A 12,726-nucleotide genomic window follows, 5' to 3' on the forward strand; every position below is an offset into this window, starting at 1 on the left:
AGTCACCTAATTTCTTGTGTCTAGTATTCAGGTCACCCATCAGGACAGTGGGCTCAGTGTGTAAAAAGTCTGGGAGATCTATGTACTGAAGCTGATCTGAGGGAGCATAGGCGTTTAGCACGTTGAGTGTGGAGTTGCTCAGGTGGATAGTGATCCCATGGTACTGAAGGTTGGTAGTCTTTTTGGATACAAGAGGTACATGCGGGAGTGACTTCTTAACATACATCAAACATGTGTGAGTAGAACTAGGATCATAATACACATAATTGGGCAGACTGGGTGGGGGCTTACCATCATCACTACATATAACACCATCCATCTTCAGATGGGTAAAGTAGTTTCCGAGATTCTCGTGCGGACACACAAACAAATAAACACAGACATACTTCTTGTTTTACATATATATAGATAAATGTGTGTATTTTTACAGTAGCCATTGTTCCAAGGAAGGGGTGACGACCTCTTGTGGAGCTGGCTGAGCAACTTATCTTTTGTTTTAATAAGAGTGGAAGGAAGGGGAAAGAAGACAAGTGTTCGAGAGGCCAAGGATAGTGTCCTGTGGTCACTCTCATCTTTTTAATGAAACATTTTTACTGTGGGAATTTTACGTTAATAAGCATCTTATCTTTTAGTAAATATATAGATGACTAACATACGTACAGTCTAGTTCTCATAATGATTGAATAGGCTGTGTTAATTACATAAACAATCTTCAGGTAAGTTTAAGAATTTATTGATCTTTTACATTTATTTTACATATAAGAATTTTCTAAAAAAAAAATGAAGAATTTACTGACGGTGTTTGTTAAGTATTCAGTCGTTAATAAAAGCAGTGGGTTAATACAATGGTAGAAGATAGTGTTACAGCTACAGGAGGAGACGCTGTACCCGTGTTCCTATAGATGGTGTTACAGCTACAGGAGGAGACGCTGTACCCGTGTTCCTATAGATGGTGTTACAGCTACAGGAGGAGACGCTGTACCCATCTACCATGGTTAACCTGATCTCTCACTCCCCCCCCTTTTCTCTTTTTTGTTGGCAGAGCTTCCTAAAAAAAATTGTCGTGAATTGTCGGTGCGGGCTTAGGTGGTCACTCAGACGGTCTTGAGGCGTTTGTTTCCTTTTTCTTGAGCAGGTGATTGTGGGCGTTTTAGGGTAGGCTTTTGTTGTGGGCGGAGATGTTCATATATGGACGACCTAAAGGAACAGTCCTCTAATTCGGAAGGCAGTCCAGCCTCTTTAAGCATATCTTGGGCCAGACTGAACGCCTTCTCATCTGACTGTGGTCCCATATAAGTTATGAACAAATCTGCCAAGTAAGCGGAGGGTACTTTTGGGTGGTCGGCGGCGTATGACATGAATGCCAAGGAGTAAAACATGCATGAATTGACTCCGTATCCCTGGAGTTTGCAATAAGTGTAGTGAAGGATGGCATGCGGCTCAATTCTGTCCACCGCCTCTCTGACATGTGGGAGAATACCGGCATTTTCACTATCGAAATAGCTGAATTCGCCGTCTTCGCCTCGCCAAAGAGCTGTTGCGTGTGTGGCCATATCTTTTGGGAATGGAACCCCTGGGGCCCAAGGTTATAGTCCATGCGCAGTAACGAACAAAAAGACACCTTGTCCAGGGTTTAGAGTGAAGTTTAGGTAATTATGGACGGTAGTCATAGTGCAGCAACGCCCTACGGCTCTCTTGGTGGCACAGAGGAGCTGTGGAACCTCTCTGAAGGTCAGTGTCCTTTTTCGCTCCAGCCCGGGATGGTACTCGCGAACAATTTTCACCTCACCATTGCCCATTTTGCACTATTTTAGCCCAAGCTTTCCTAACGTTTGCCTCATCAAGTTAAAATATCGAGAGTTTTTCAAAAAGTGTCCAATATAAGTACCCTCAACATATATTGAAGAGCTTTATAGTATAGAGCATGGCGTAGTAGATAGTATACAGTAGTGTAGATAAGTGGAGTGGATATAGTGTACACGAGTGTAGTGGATATAGTGTAGATGATAGTGTAGTGGATATAGTGTAGATGATAGTGTAGTGGATATAGCGTAGATGATAGTGTAGTGGATATAGTGTAGATGATAGTGTAGTGGATATAGTGTAGATGATAGTGTAGTGGATATAGTGTAGATGATAGTGTAGTGGATATAGTGTAGATGATAGTGTAGTGGATATAGTGTAGATTTAGTGTAGTGGATATAGTGTAGATGATAGTGTAGTGGATATAGTGTAGATGATAGTGTAGTGGATATAGTGTAGATGATAGTGTAGTGGATATAGTGTAGATGATAGTGTAGTGGATATAGTGTAGATGATAGTGTAGTGGATATAGTGTAGATGATAGTGTAGTGGATATAGTGTAGATGATAGTGTAGTGGATATAGTGTAGATGATAGTGTAGTGGATATAGATGATAGTGTAGTGGATATAGTGTAGATGATAGTGTAGTGGATATAGTGTAGATGATAGTGTAGTGGATATGTGTAGATTATAGTGTAGTGGATATAGTGTAGATAGTGTAGTGGATATAGTGTTTTAGTGTAGTGGATATAGTGTAGATAGTGTAGTGGATATAGTGTAGATGATAGTGTAGTGGATATAGTGTAGATGATAGTGTAGTGGATATAGTGTAGATGATAGTGTAGTGGATATAGTGTAGATGATAGTGTAGTGGATATAGTGTAGATGATAGTGTAGTAGATACAGTGTAGATAATAGTGTAGATGATAGTGTAGTGGATGTAGTGTAGATGAGTGTACCGGAGGAGGTAACCCGCTTACTACTACTTGAACACGGATTTCGCTACTCATTTCTTTACCTGTCCTAATTAAAACCTATATCACCTGTTTATTTATACAACAATATTTAATTACAAAAAAAATCCCCCCTGTTTTACTGTTAAAATAATATCAAACAAAATAAAACTAAATTGAATAATGATCCCTCACCATTGGACACCTTTTATGAGGACCTGTGTGTTATTCGTGATCACTTTTCCAGAACGGTTCCAATGTTGTTGTTTTTTTCTTCTGATATATTATACTAAATAAAGAGGATAAATTAAGGGCTTGAGTTGATCTTATATAAAGTTAATGTACACACACACACACACACACACACACACACACACACACACACACACACACACCAGGCCAGTTCCAAGAAATTCAGTAGTAATACTGAGTTGAGCAACTCACAACACTGTCACTAGATTGTAAATAGACCAAACACCATGCCAAGAACTGGGGGGAGGGGGAGGGTCAAGGAGAGGCGTTGGAGAAGAGGTAGGAGGAGAGAATGGGAGGGGGAATAGGGAGGGGGGTACTGTACGTAGGATGGGGGAGGGGAGACGAGGGGAAGGCGGAAATGTCAGGAGAAAAATGTGTCTTAGAAGAATGTGTGTGTGTGTGTGTGTGTGTGTATGAGTGTGTACATGTCTGTGTGTATACATATAAAAACCCCTGTATAGATGACGTCCCATACACATATCTATACCAACAGATAACTACAATAAAAATAGCAATACACCAAACACCTCAGGGTATTCAAAAACAACCCTTAACACCCTCCAACATACACCCAGGTAAAGCACTTTCTTGTCCCAGGTATCACATCCAGTACAACACCTGGTTTCAATTTTCTGTCAACACATAAACGTATTTATTTGTTTATATCTCAGGTCCAGATAAACACAGGGGACTGGGTGAGGTAGGGAGGGGCTGGGTGAGGGAGGTTGGGACGGGTGAGGGGGGGAGGGGCTGGGTGAGGGAGGGAGGTTGGGACGCGTGAGGGGTGGGGGGGGGGACACTCCCAGCAGGGGCTCGGGTGTACAAACGTAATGATTACAGCTTTAGGAGACAGGAAAATTTTCATTCCTTTACTGGACGGCAGCAAATAACGTGTATACTTATCTTCTTTTATGTAACTGGTAAAATAGGATGATTAAGCTAAAAAAAATACGAAAGGCGAGTTAGCTTGAATAATAGGGAAGGGAATCCGCTAAAAAATAATTGAGTTCAGCTAAAAAATAAGTGAATTAAGCTTGAAAAATACGTAGGCGAATTAGCTTGAAAAATAAAGAAGGTGAAATCAGTTCCACAATAAGATGATTAAACTTGAAACACCAAACGGAAGAGGACTAGACCGATTAAACCACGAAAGATCATTCCCTAACAACATGGTTTATAGGTCGATTAAACCACGAAAGATCATTCCCTAACAACATGGTTTATAGGTCGATTAAACCACGAAAGATCATTCCCTAACAACATGGTTTATAGGTCGATTAAACCACGAAAGATCATTCCCTAACACAACAATCGTCTTTAAGTGTTCAATTCTGTTCTCTCTGGACTTGGCCACCGTCTGCTCGCTCGTCACCAGGTTCTATGTGACAAGAGATACTAATTGGGCCTCTCTGTCTGTTCTGCCCATCACCCTTTTACTCCTGCTCCTCCTTTGTCGGTCCTGTGATAAATTTCTGATCGTATTCAGTGACGTTCTTGATGTAAACGGAGCCGTGGCTTGAGTGGCTAAGGTAATATTGTACCATTTTATTTATTATCAATATTTTAATTATTTTTTTATTTTTTTTTATTTATTTTTTTTTAATGCCGACAGATTTTCAACCAATGATATTTATTTATTAACTTACGATGATATTTATTTATTAACTTACGATACAAAAAGATGTAACACTGAAAAACACAACTGACTTTTTATATGGTAGAATAAAAATACTTAGTAAACAATATGATTCATTACTGCGTGATGTAAGTGTCAATTGGAGTTTTATATCGCTTGAGAACTCCTGCGTGTCCCTCCTGTACTGCCACGCCCCTTTAACACACACACACACACACACCGTCACCGTGTTTTCAGGGCGCCGTCAGGTGGGAGAGGGGCCCGTGTTGTCTTCCCTATACACGCGAGGCCGATGTTAGCTGTTGGTCTGTGTGATTTAGCTTGGTCGTTCTTGTCGTTCAGTGATGGAGGCGTAACGTGATGATTTTTTGACCAGGAGATGTGGAGGATTAATTTGTCGTAAAAATAAAAAAATTTGGCTCTCTCTCTCTCTCTCTCTCTCTCTCTCTCTCTCTCTCTCTCTCTCTCTCTCAAGAATCGTGTGGAAGAGAGAGAGAGAGAGAGAGAGAGAGAGAAACCTGGAGTGAAATTTTATTGGAAAAAAATAATTAACAAGTTGCTGACGTCTGTTGGTTTAGATGACGTGTGAGAAAAACATAAAAGTAATTGAGTGAAAATCAGAGAGAGAGAGAGAGAGAGAGAGAGAGAGAGGACTCATTGTTCCTGCTGGCCTTCTGCTGCGTCCGCCACTCACTCTCACCTCATCATTCATTCACCTCGTCATTCATCCACCTCATCATTCATCCACCTCACCATTCATCCACCTCACCCTTCATCCACCTCACCCTTCATCCACCTCATCACTGACATAAATTTCTCGTTTTGGCTTCAATTTTACACATTTTAAGTTAATATCACCATAACATTATCGCCTTTTAATATATACCTGTATGTAATGTGTTAATTATGTTAGTTTAATTAGACTGGAAGAGATGTTGACTGTTTGCCTATCTGCTGTGGTGGAGACGTCCGATTGGGTTCACCTTCAGGAGAGATGGGGGTTCCTGATGGTGGGATTTAGGCTATGGTGTCGTGTGATGTTGTCGAGCCGTAATGATGGTGTTTCTGGGATAGCGTCGTAGTGATGATGATGTGTGGGAGTGATGGTGACGCGGTGATAGGGAATTGTCTTGCAGGTGTGGTGAGGGGGTTGGATTCGATTTGCTTCTTGGTGGTGATGATAGTGATGGTGATAGTGATGAGGATGATGCTAGTGGTGATGGTGTGTGGGGTTATGATGTACCTCTGACCAGCGTTGAGTGAAGAAGGGTCATATTTACTGCCGCTAATGACCCCCTAGTCCAACTACATGGATGACTACAGTGACGTCTTGCTTTGATGGTGATTGATGTGGTTGACCGGCAGACAGAAACCCGTGTCAGCTGTGATAGTCATTAGTGAGGGAGACAGGTGAAACATAAACCTGTCTTGATAAATACAGGTAATGAAGACGGGAGGTTTTGACAGCTACATAGTACATAGAAGAGACTAGACTACATTAACAAGTTCAAAATACAGGAAACCTTATTTTGTAACCGGTGGTGAAATATATAAACGCTGTATTGATATCTACTACTTCAAGGTCGTGATACCAGTAACACTAATTACTTCCTGACCATCACCACACCTGATCACCAACACAGGTGCCATGGCTGCTTGTTTCACCTGAGGAAACCATCACTATCACAGCCGAGTCATGTGCCTTCTTTGTCTTTAGCTTTCTTCTGTCAGTAGATGTCAAGCCTCCTGTCTTCATTACCTGTAGCTGTCACTCTTACTGTCTTCATTACCCGTAGCTGTCACTCTTACTGTCTTCATTACCTGTAGCTGTCAATCTTACTGTCTTCATTACCTGTAGCTGTCAATCTTACTGTCTTCATTACCTGTTAGCTGTCAATCTTACTGTCTTCATTACCTGTAGCTGTCAGTCTTACTGTCTTCATTACCTGTAGCTGTCAGTCTTACTGTCTTCATTACCTGTAGCTGTCAGTCTTACTGTCTTCATTACCTGTAGCTGTCAGTCTTACTGTCTTCATTACCCGTAGCTGTCAATCTTACTGTCTTCATTACCTGTTAGCTGTCAATCTTACTGTCTTCATTACCTGTAGCTGTCATTCTTACTGTCTTCATTACCTGTAGCTGTCAATCTTACTGTCTTCATTAGCTGTAGCTGTCAAATCTCCCGTCTTCGCCTGTACCTGTCAATCTTCCTGTCTGATCCACATGATGCTCCCAGTCCTAACCAACCTTACGACAGTGTCACGTCTTAGGGCCACGTCTTAGGGGTGATAAAAACGAGAGTGCGAGACAGTATCACACCGCAGGACTCCCACGCGAAGGGGAAATGGTGAGAGAGAGTGAGTGCGTGTGTAGAGAGAGCGAGTGTGTGTGTTTGGAGTGAGTGCGTGATAGACCTGTATGGTGTTCCTTAGGGTGAGATGCCAGCACCTTGCAATCTTTGTACAACTGCTGGGTTAAATCTTTCACCGGAGCGATAATTTCTTGTGTTGATGTTGGGAAGCTCTTTAGGAAATGTGTTGTGTTGACGTTGTTTGTTGTTCTGTGTGGTGAAATACCTGGTGGAGAGGTGATCAAGATGCAGAGTGGGGGGAGAGGGTTGGTGGAGGCTGGCGCAGGTGATTTGCTTGAGAAAGTGGAAGCCAGCCAGGCTTGTGAGCGCGTTCCTGTTGATTTCTTCTTCTGTTCAATGATCATGTTCAAGGATGTTCATTTCTTTTTTGTGGTGGTTTGTGAACGTTCATGCTGCTGTCTCCTGTCGTTGTGGTTATACCTCAGCTGTTACTTTTGGTATTGCTGCTGTTATTGTTGTTGATGATGCTGGTGGCCGATTCTGGTAAGTTTAAATGGTAATGGCTTTATGGTGAGGCTTTCCTTTTGTGTGTGTGTTTGTGTTGGGGAGGGGGGGGGGTGTAGTGGCTGGTGCTGTGTGTGTGGTACTTACTGACAGCTGAGGAGAGTCGGTCGTGTTCAGGTGGCGTCAAGCATCTGTTGTCTGAAGGAGTCCTGGTGTTGTCTCTCTCTCTCTCTCTCTCGTGTTTTATGTTCTCCAGGTAGAGGGAACAGCAGGGTTTCCCCGCTTATTATACAGTATGCTGCGACCTTGAATGTTCTTTTGGTGGATATGGCAACGACACACACACACACACACATACACTAGTTAAAAATCCCTTTGTCTTAATCATCATTGTCTTATTGTCATTTGTTTATTTATTTTTTATTTATTCTTAATTGTATACTTCATTATTATTATTATTGTACTGGTAAAACAAGCACCACAGTTATTTTTCAAGTTTATTTATAATTGCAGGACAATAAATCCCTCTAGAACATGTTAGTAACGTGAGTGAACCAAAACAGGGGAGACATGACACTCGCTTGCTTTAACATGGGCACCCGGCGGTATCCTTCAGTAGGGCTTCCCTGTGTCCTGGGCTGGGGTGAATGGTGTGTTCCTGTGTCACCATTTGTCTCACTAGTTATTATGTTCCTTGTTATTTAAATTCTCTCTCTCTCTCTCTCTCTCTCTCTCTCTCTCTCTCTCTCTCTCTCTCTCTCTCTCAATTTTTTAATATTGTTATTAGGAAATTTCACACTTTTATTTTTCTGGAATGATTGTTTGAATGAGTGTCCAGGTTATGACTTCGTAGTTTATATTGATCGAAGTTACGGTATTTCTGGCAGTGTGGTGACATGGTTGGACCTTCGAACTGTGATCTTGTCTCGTAATGATTTTGAATACTCGTGTTTGTACCCTAAGTAGTTAATGCTAAGTCAAAGTGTCCAATTAAGGTAGGGTTTTGGTGTAGTTTCATCCTCTGATTGGCGCTAATTGAACGTGTCTAGTTAAGGTAGAGTCTCGGTATTATTTTGAGTCCATTTTGGATATAGTTTACGTTCTTTAGGTTAGGTTAAGTGTCTGGTGTTCTCTGTTGTGATTGGTTGATTGGTTTGTTTTGCCGTACTTTCTATGTTCTGATTGGTTTGTCCTGCCGTACGTTGTGTTGTGATTGGTGTGTCTTGTCGTAAATTCTGTGTTGTGATTGGTTGATTGGTTTGTTTTGCCGTACTTTCTATGTTCTGATTGGTTTGTCCTGCCGTACGTTGTGTTGTGATTGGTGTGTCTTGTCGTAAATTCTGTGTTGTGATTGGTTGATTGGTTTGTTTTGCTGTACGTTATGTGTTGTGATTTGTCCTGCCTTACGTTCTATGCTGTGATTGGTTTATCCCCTGTATACGTTCTGTTTTGCGATTGGTTTACAAGTATCAGAATCTCTGCATCGTGATAGGCTCATCCTGCCGTGCGTTCAGTAATTGGTGCAGTCATCAATACTTTATTATAACAGAGGAGTTATTAGTCTGTGGCTGATACTGGCAGTTGGCCGGAAGTAGCGGTGATTGAGTACATGTGTTAGTGTGATCATGTGTGATATTGTGTGACTTATGTGTGTTCATGTATGGCTTATGTGGTTGTCGTGGGTAGTGGACTTATCCTTGGGACGTTTGGCTCTTGTTTACCTCAGGCATCCTGTTGCGATACATTGTACAGTTTTAAACAAAAGAAGAACTTCATTTACGCTCTTGTTAGTAACTGTGCCACGCCTTAGGGAGTTCACTGTGGATGGATAAACTGTTTGGAAATTCTCCTTCCAGCTGTGAAGAATCTTTTGTTCATAACTGTTCAGAATTATGAAATGTGTTTGGTTCTGTGTTGTGTAATGGAGAAGTTTATCAGTGCGTGGGTTGAGTTTGTTTTTAAGTGTTGTGGTAGTGTTGTGGTGGTGTTGTGGTAGTGTTGTGGTTCAGTCCCTATACACGCTTGAAATTCTGTACTGCTAGAACTACTTTCCAGACTACTTGGCCAACTTAACCTAACTCGGGCACTGTAGTATCTCACATGGTTCTGGTACAGTTCCGAGCAGGAGTGTTGAAGGAACTTATGTCCGTAACAATGTGGCGAGGTTGGGGTGACTCAGGGCGGGATCTGTGCAGTGATTAGTTCAGGAAGTGTGTGTGTGTTCAGCGCCAGTAGGTGATGCTCGTGATTGTCGACGGAACTGTGAAAAAAAAAATCCAGAACTCGTGCATCACCAGGTATCGGTATTATAGTTGATGGTAGAACACACATTAGATCAGTTACCGGGAGTGGCTGTAGTAGAGACTTGTAACAGTTTATAGGGAAGGATTTTTCAGTGTCTCCTGGGGGCAGTGGTGGGCGGGTTGGTGCGTGGCCTGGTTACCACTGCCACCCTCACACGCTGATCTCGTGGGGTGACAGGTTGTGGCGCCTCTTATTACCTCGCTGATGTTTGGTGTCGTGTGAGTGGTAGATTATTTGTAGTGAATGAAGATGACGCTACCGAGTGACTGTAATCTCATCTCGTTGCTTTGGTTATAAAAAAAATGAAAGTAGAAATTGAAAAAACGATTTTTTTGTGATCGGTTGCCAAAGACGCTGAGTTAAGTTACGCACCTTTGGTTGAAACTTTCCATTGTGTCAGTCCAACCAAACCCCAGCTGAGTCCATTGCGAAATGCTGGCAGGTAAACTGTTGCTTGCGCGCACCAGCTACACCCAGTTGGGGATACGTTTCTTTAAGGTTCAGTGCCAGACATGTGGAGTGTATACACATGTGTTGACCACCTGACTCCCCTACACACCACCTTATTGTCACCCCCTCATTTAGTGTCAGAAAGTTAAACAATAGAAAGTGTAAAATGGACTAGTATCACACTGCTCGTTATTTGTAGTGAATAATGAGTTAAGATGTGGCGGGCAGAGAGCCATTGGTGGAAGTTGTTCTCCAGCAGCGAGGAACTCCTCCCTGCCCTTCTGGAGAAGGTGCTTGAGATCGTCCTTCACTACCTCATAATCAACTGCCTGTAAGTATCTAACCCGACCTGACCTAACCAAGCCTACCCTGTAGTCCTAACCTAACCTGACCAAACCTAACTTAACTTGTAGTCCTAACCTACCATGTAGTCCTAACCTAACCTAACCTACCATGTGGTCCTAACCTAACCTAACTCAACTCAGCACATTTTTTAAGAGAATGACTATTAGTTATAACATATGGTCTTGACGTGATGAAATTCTCTCGTAATATAAGAATTGTATTAACTCACACAAGACAAACGAGTGTAGTCACGAATACCTGTAGGTTCATTACGCGCCTGAGACTCCCACTGATTGAACCGAGTCCCCGAACTGCTCAGGTAGATGGGGGTGTGTTCGACCTCCTTTGGGTTCGGTACAGTTTCGAACAGGAGTGTACAGGGATTTTTTTTGCTCATGACCTTACTTGAAATATTTGTTAATTAGGAGTTGATTTTTATTGCTTTTGTTATTATTATTATTATTATTATTATTATTATTTATTATTATTATTATTATTATTGTAAGTGAAGAATGATAAAGGTCACACGTCTTACCTAATCAGACACGCTCCATGTCATCACCAGGCTTCCTTGTCCAGGTATTTCCGCCTTGGGAGATTATGTTGATAACTCGAGCTTATAATAATAATACAGGTAACAATCCAGGTAACACTTATAATTTGACGAGTTGATATCTGACAGGTGATTGGTCCGCTTCATGACTAACCAGGATGTGTTGAAAGTAATTCATTATTCTTACGAGATGGTGTGTAGTCAGCAGCAGCTCTCAGGTGTTTAATGAGATGCGAGGAAGACTTCAGGTGTTTAATGAGATGTGAGGAAGACTTCAGGTGTTTAATGAGATGTGAGGAAGACTTCAGGTGTTTAATGAGATGAGGAAGACTTCAGGTGTTTAATGGGATGAGGAAGACTTCAGGTGTTTAATGGGATGAGGAAGGCTTCAGGTGTTTAATGAGATGCGAGGAAGACTTCAGGTGTTTAATGAGATGAGGAAGACTTCAGGTGTTTAATGAGATGCTAGGAAGACTTCAGGTGTTTAATGGGATGAGGAAGGCTTCAGAAGATTTCAGGTTTAATGAGATGAGGAAGACTTCAGGTGTTTAATGAGATGAGGAAGACTTCAGGTGTTTAATGAGATGAGGAAGACTTCAGGTGTTTAATGAGATGTGAGGAAGACTTCAGGTGTTTAATGAGATGAGGAAGACTTCAGGTGTTTAATGAGATGTGAGGAAGACCTCAGGTGTTTAATGGGGTGTGAGGAAGACTTCAGGTTTTTGATGAGATGTGAGGAAGATTTCAGGTGTTTAATGAGATGAGGAAGATTCCAGGTGTGTAGATATGTAAACAAGCCATCAGGTGTTACAGAAATGAATGTTGTCAGGTACAGGAGTCGGAGAGTTGGTTCAGCGGAGTGACTAAAAATTGAATTTAAGTTACGTCATTCTGTTGTGAGTAACAGCGGCAACTGAAGTGATTATGGAGTGATGAGGCGGTTTGTTTACACCTTGGCTTAGTCCTGAAGGTTAAACTATCGTCGTGTTATCTCTTGGTTAGGTTGGGTTGGTTAGGTTAGGTTATATCTTCCAAAACGTATATTGTCCCATATCGTAACGTTATCCCTGGCTATATGAAGTGGTTAATGTTACGATATATATGCTTAACTCCCTGGAATTGGTTAATGTACCTACAGTATATCATAACGTTATTGTGTGCTTTAAGATCTTACCTATAGTAGAAAGGCACAAGTTAGCAGTTTGCACACTATCACCTGTGAGTCGGCAGAAACACGTCCATGGAGCGTGTGTCAACAGGTGACGTCAGTGCATGGCTTAGGTGGTCACGCCCGGGGGAGACTGGCGGCCTTGAGTCGCCCAGTTGCCATTTTTCTTGTTAGCGATTATCGCGCCTCACCTACTTCTTGGGTGACCTTTAGCGGTGTGTGTGGAGACTGAGACTCACGCTCCAGGATCTACAGCAGACTCGGGCAGCACTTCTCCTCAAGCCTCTTCGTGACGCGTGAGTTGGTTGACGGTCACCTCACTAGGATTGTCGGAAGTAGCGCGGCATTGTTTATGGTTCACGGCATAAAAGTTGGTTCAGGATGCGGTCGTGGGGTTTACGGTAGTCTAGGCATGGGGTAGAAAGTAGAAGAAAGAGAAAACTT

At 42.1% G+C, this 12,726-nt stretch overlaps 1 protein-coding gene across 4 annotated transcripts in view; it reads left to right on the forward strand.

Moving 5' to 3' along the window:
- LOC121876391 overlaps positions 1–12,726 on the forward strand; it is a 264,178-nt gene that overhangs the window by 19,837 nt on the left and 231,615 nt on the right. Inside the window, exon 1 of one of the 4 annotated variants that reach the window (XM_042381491.1) lies at positions 10,417–10,547. The exons of the other annotated variants lie outside the window; for them this stretch is intronic. Coding sequence (XP_042237425.1) covers positions 10,432–10,547 — 116 coding nt within the window. The 5' untranslated portion in view covers positions 10,417–10,431. Of the gene's footprint in view, positions 1–10,416; positions 10,548–12,726 lie in introns of those variants that run through there. 4 annotated transcript variants of the gene reach the window in all.

The sequence above is a fragment of the Homarus americanus genome, unplaced genomic scaffold (assembly GCF_018991925.1).
Source record: "Homarus americanus isolate GMGI-L3 unplaced genomic scaffold, GMGI_Hamer_2.0 scaffold33468, whole genome shotgun sequence".
NCBI classification, from domain to species: Eukaryota; Metazoa; Arthropoda; class Malacostraca; order Decapoda; family Nephropidae; genus Homarus; species Homarus americanus.